The sequence below is a fragment of the Trachymyrmex septentrionalis genome, unplaced genomic scaffold, assembly GCF_001594115.1.
Source record: "Trachymyrmex septentrionalis isolate Tsep2-gDNA-1 unplaced genomic scaffold, Tsep1.0 scaffold7, whole genome shotgun sequence".
Taxonomy (NCBI): domain Eukaryota; kingdom Metazoa; phylum Arthropoda; class Insecta; order Hymenoptera; family Formicidae; genus Trachymyrmex; species Trachymyrmex septentrionalis.
The window spans coordinates 3,744,928-3,749,665 of NW_017305884.1; the positions used below are offsets into that span (position 1 = coordinate 3,744,928).

At 31.3% G+C, this 4,738-nt stretch overlaps 2 protein-coding genes across 3 annotated transcripts in view; both read right to left on the reverse strand.

Annotated features, from left to right (window-relative positions):
- Window positions 1-1,125, reverse strand: part of LOC108753472 (group XIIA secretory phospholipase A2) — a 3,225-nt gene extending 2,100 nt beyond the window's left edge. The window contains exon 1 of the mRNA XM_018495060.1: window positions 650-1,125. Coding sequence (XP_018350562.1) covers window positions 650-884 — 235 coding nt within the window. The 5' untranslated portion in view covers window positions 885-1,125. The remainder of the gene's footprint in view (window positions 1-649) is intronic.
- A 622-nt stretch (window positions 1,126-1,747) lies between these two features.
- Window positions 1,748-3,803, reverse strand: LOC108753479 (glutaredoxin-C4-like). 2 transcript variants are annotated; one of them, XM_018495070.1, is made up of 3 exons: window positions 3,625-3,803; window positions 2,512-2,633; window positions 1,748-2,054 (listed from the first exon to the last, which is right to left on the reverse strand). In XM_018495070.1, the coding sequence occupies exons 2-3, from the start codon at window positions 2,608-2,610 to the stop codon at window positions 1,857-1,859; spliced, it is 297 nt and encodes a 98-aa protein (XP_018350572.1). In that variant the 5' UTR covers window positions 2,611-2,633; window positions 3,625-3,803; the 3' UTR covers window positions 1,748-1,856. The 2 variants fall into 2 exon arrangements, with proteins under 2 accessions (XP_018350572.1, XP_018350571.1); XM_018495069.1 differs by having other exon boundaries at window positions 2,512-2,652.
- Window positions 3,804-4,738: the final 935 nt, after the last annotated feature.

Genomic DNA, 4,738 nt, shown 5'->3' on the forward strand with positions numbered 1-4,738 from the left:
GCGCGTGTGTGTGTGTGTAACAGAAAGATTCGTTGAGTCACTGATTCAGTTAGACCCGATTTTTTATTTTCTTGATGAATTTATGGTTAAATTTAACCTTATAATAATGTAAAAATTGTATTTTCTTTAAACATAGTTTGGTAGTAATTTTCAAAATTACTACTACAAAACTATCAATTTAGTGATTAATTATAGCTAAAAAAAAACAATTTTTGTATTATGAAGTTACAAGAGGTTAAGCTTGAACTACAAGAAAAGATTTTCACTAGAAAATGAAAATGAAAAACTTACAATATAAATTAACTTCAATCTTGGTTTATAGTATATTTATTTTTTACTTTCTTGTAATATGCTTTAGAACTGTAAAGAGATAAAAAATAAGTTAAACCGAGATTAAAGTTAATCTATATATTAATAGAAATGGACATTTGGACATTAATCAAAATTTATAGTCAAATACTCCAAAAATATCGTAAGAAGAAAACGGGGCCAAAAGGAAAGGGGTGTAGAAAGTGCAATTAAAAGCCAAAGAGAGATCCGCGCGAATCGATCGAGGGAATCAACCAATAGCGTCGCGCCGTTAGAGAATAACCTAATAACGCAACGATGACAGCTGATATCGCACGTTGGAATTACACTGATTACACACCGTCAGGACACTTGAAGACGCAATGCTCCTCCACGGCGGCGTCGAATACTTCGTGTATGTCCTTGATCTTCTTCGCCACGGTTATGGCGTTGGCGAAAAGGTCCTGGAAGACCGTCTCCGCCGCCAATACGGCGTCCCGTAAATTTGTCAATAACCCGGTGCCGTAGCCGGACCAGGCATACGCCAGAAATGTCAGCACATAAATTATGATTTTGCGATACCGCGTCAGATCCATTTCTTCGTCACTTCGCGGCCGATCGGCCCTGAATCAACACGATCAAGCGACTCTCACCGAACTGCGGATATTTTTAGACAGACGTGTGCGTGTCCACTACCGTCATCGAGGTGGACACGTGGTGCCCCGTGTTGTCAACCGTATCGACTTTGAACTTGATTACTTCACCTTTTTTTTAGCTTACATTTTTTTTTATTCGCACTAATAAATTCTTGCCGCAACAAGATTGATACGTCGATTTGCGAGAAGAGCGAGGAAACCGAGAGTGCAGAAAGAGCAGCTGACGAAAGACGCGTAACTTTCTATCCGTGAAAATAATAAAATAAAAAAAAGTTACGTAATTTGAATAAAATTTGAAGCAACTTTTTTATGTAGATATTCTGTACATATAAATTAAAATTATCAATCACAGTTAGTTTTAAGGATAAATTAACTCGGACCGTACTGTAATTAATATTTAATCACCAATTAACTCGTCGAGTAATAATACAGCTTTTGTTAATTAAATGGAATTATTTTCATTATTTTATGAAAATAAAATTGAGGATTAAGAACAAGTTAAGAAATTTTCCTGTAATTTTTTGCCGTAAGAAATATTCATTAATAAACAAATCAATCAAATTCTAACTTTAGTTTAGTTGAAATTTAATTGAAACCTGCAACTTAAATTAAATAAACGCAACTTCATTTTATAAGCTATTTTTTATAAATAAAATTTAAATGACAAATTAAGTAATTAAAGTAAGAATAATAAATAAAATTAATTGATGTTTCGCATTCATATTTATCTTTATTTCTAATAAAGAATGCAATCAATGAAAGCAGGATAGGAATTAAGTCTATTCAAAAGATATCTTTTTCCTCTTTTATATCAGCATAGATGTATATTTGATTTATTGTTAGAATAATTTGTTCCTTATTACGAACGAATTATTTTCACAATTTATCATAAGACGCTTCGACGATAGAAATTCAAAATTTTTTTACAAGTTCGCCACTCTGTAACAATTTCTTTACGTCGGTACCGCCTCCTAAACATTCTCCGTTGAGGAATACCCTGGGCACTGACCTGGCGCCAGTTATTTCACCCAGCACATCTTGTATTTCCTGCGCATCCTCTCTATCGTCTAACTCTATCGCTGTGTACGACTTCTGCAACGAGTCAAACACCTACACCAAAAGAAATTGATTAAAATAAATAAATTATAAACTAATAATTTATCACTAATTTCCTTATTTTATAATTAATAATAAATAATGTAAATAATAAATTATTATATTTAAATTTACATACCGCAGTGCAGAAAACTTAACATAATTTTTTCAACAAATTGCAAATTAGTATAAAAAGAACAATTTTTAATAGAATATATATAACATTTAATAGAACGAAAAATTACAATGTTGATATACTTAAACAGCTGAGACATCAGATTGAAAATTGCAGGGAGAATAAAACTTGATTAATTTTTAAAGATGCTAAGAATATATATAGAAGGTTCTTTAATTTTTGAAGCTCGTATATGTCAATCAACAAATTCAATACAGCGATATAGTCACTTGTCACGTAACGTAGTTGTTTCGTTTTGATCTATAATCTTATATTAAACAGAGAGCATATAGATACCTCCTTAGCCATTTTACAGTAAGGACAGTACGTCTTGGAGAATATGACGACCGAGTCCTTGGAGATCAATTCTTTGACGAGGTCTCGTGTCGACGGCATAATGGTCCTTTTTGTACTGGAAACTATACCCATTCTATTGAGCTAAAGAGATCATTACGCTTGATTATGCCTCGGCGCTTTAGCCTTACACGTGTTAGCGTTAACGTTCGCAATTTATTTATAAACAGATTCGAATCGCGTCCGATGTCCGATGTCCATTATTATTGTCCGCGACGTCCAGAAAACACTTACGTTCTGAGAACTTTGGATAATGTATCTCTCTACAAAAATCTTGCTGATGGATATCGGACGTGGGTTGAATCGATAAGTTACTCTTAATCGTGTATTACGCGAATTCATGCAGCATTCACTTTGTTATTACAATTAACAATGTCTGAGAAATTCGGCCACTTAACATATCAAAACTGTGTGATATACTTAAATAAAATTAATAAAATTAAATATAAAAATATATAAATATTTTTAACGATTAAATACCTAATAATAAAATATTGCCACGTTATTTTTTTAATGTACAGAATATTTATGTACTATTCCATTGTTCAAAATCGATTACATTACTTCACTTCCAACAACATTAAGTCATGATAATGTCAAAATGACATTAAAATAAATCGGAAATGATTGAAAAATTATTTTTAATGATCATTTTGGAGTCATTTTTGACATCATAATATGTGGTTCAGCCTGCATTTAGAGATTTTACATGAAACAGTCTCTTGCCAATTAGTTATTTTAATATAGTTAATCGTATCATAATATTCTGCTAATTTTGATACAGTTGTAAAATCGAGAATATCGTCGTTTATAAACTATTTTATTATTTCTTTTAAACCGAATGTTTGGTCAGTGCGACAATAGCTATCGGTAAGAAACGAAATAGCGAATGCTACATTTTAGCATTAAGATAACAACACACGTCCGAGGCACACAAGTATAACAAAAGAAGCTTGATAATAATTGATTCATTTGTATTGAAACGCAGGTAGTGATTAAAGATACATAACAAATGTCAGGAGATCAAAGACCTCATGCGTTTAAATTCGCCCTTACCTCTATAATTGCGATTAACGTCGCTTTAAGGGAATAAATATACGTCACTATGGGAATTGATTGCCAATCGACAAATCCGCGCGGCAACGAAATGAATATTGTAAAACAGTCTACCTCATCAGGACACAGAACGCGTTATTGTTGCACCTGATCGCGATTTTAGGTTAGGTTTTACGAAAGTTAGCATTAAGCCTCATTCACACGACATACTTTTCATTTGATGACACAAGTGTCGTTCTATCTTTCTTGACATTCAGAGAGTGATAAAGATAGAACAACACTTATGTCGACTTGTGTCATCAAATGGAAAGCACCCATTGACGAATGATTAAATGACGCGATTAAAGAAACCGCAGAAAAGGTTTATGAAAATGAGGTCACTAAATTCTAATTAATGTCCATTTGAAGATCGATCTATTTCAAGTCGACATACATAAGTGTCGTTCTATCTTTGTTACTCTCTAAAAATCGAGAAAAATAGAATGTTTTGTGTTGACTCACGTTACGTCACTAAATAAATAGCAACACCCAATGTAGATTAACTTTAATTTACCCGTTATCTTTTTTTAATTTTAAACTAAAAAAAAGATAAAAGTAAGTTAAACCAAGATTAAAGTTAATCTGTGTTGGTAGAACATTTATTAGGTCTCTATTCTATAACTTTTAACAATTTGTTGTTATATTTTTATTGCGTGTAGCTTTTTTACAATGAAGTGAAACAATAATCACGTAACGACAATATATAACAATATTATTATCGTCATTATAAGAGCCTTATAATTGGTGAATAGTTCAGTCAGCAAAATTGTTTAAAGCAAAATTTTTATTATTTCAATACCCCCTATAATCTATTAATTTTTTGTCTACAAATTAAAATTAATATTTTATCTATATTAGCAAATATATCATTTTGAATTAAAATAAATGTAATAATAAATTTGGGACTCCTATCTCAAAATAATTATTATAAGATCAATAATTAAGTAGAAATTATAGTCATTTTAGAAAAAATCATAATATGTTATTCGATATACTTTTCCAGCAAACGAGAATGAATTGAAATGGGTTTAGATTTTCAGAAATATTGATTCACGAATGTTAAAATAAATGCTTT

Coding starts and splice junctions, on each gene's coding strand:
- LOC108753479 (XM_018495069.1), bottom strand. CDS start 2,643: ATGGGTATAGTTTCCAGTACAAAAAGGACCATTATGCCGTCGACACGA. Junction 2,055..2,511: donor ACTGTAAAATGGCTAAGGAG/GTATCTATATGC, acceptor CTTTTGGTGTAG/GTGTTTGACTCGTTGCAGAA.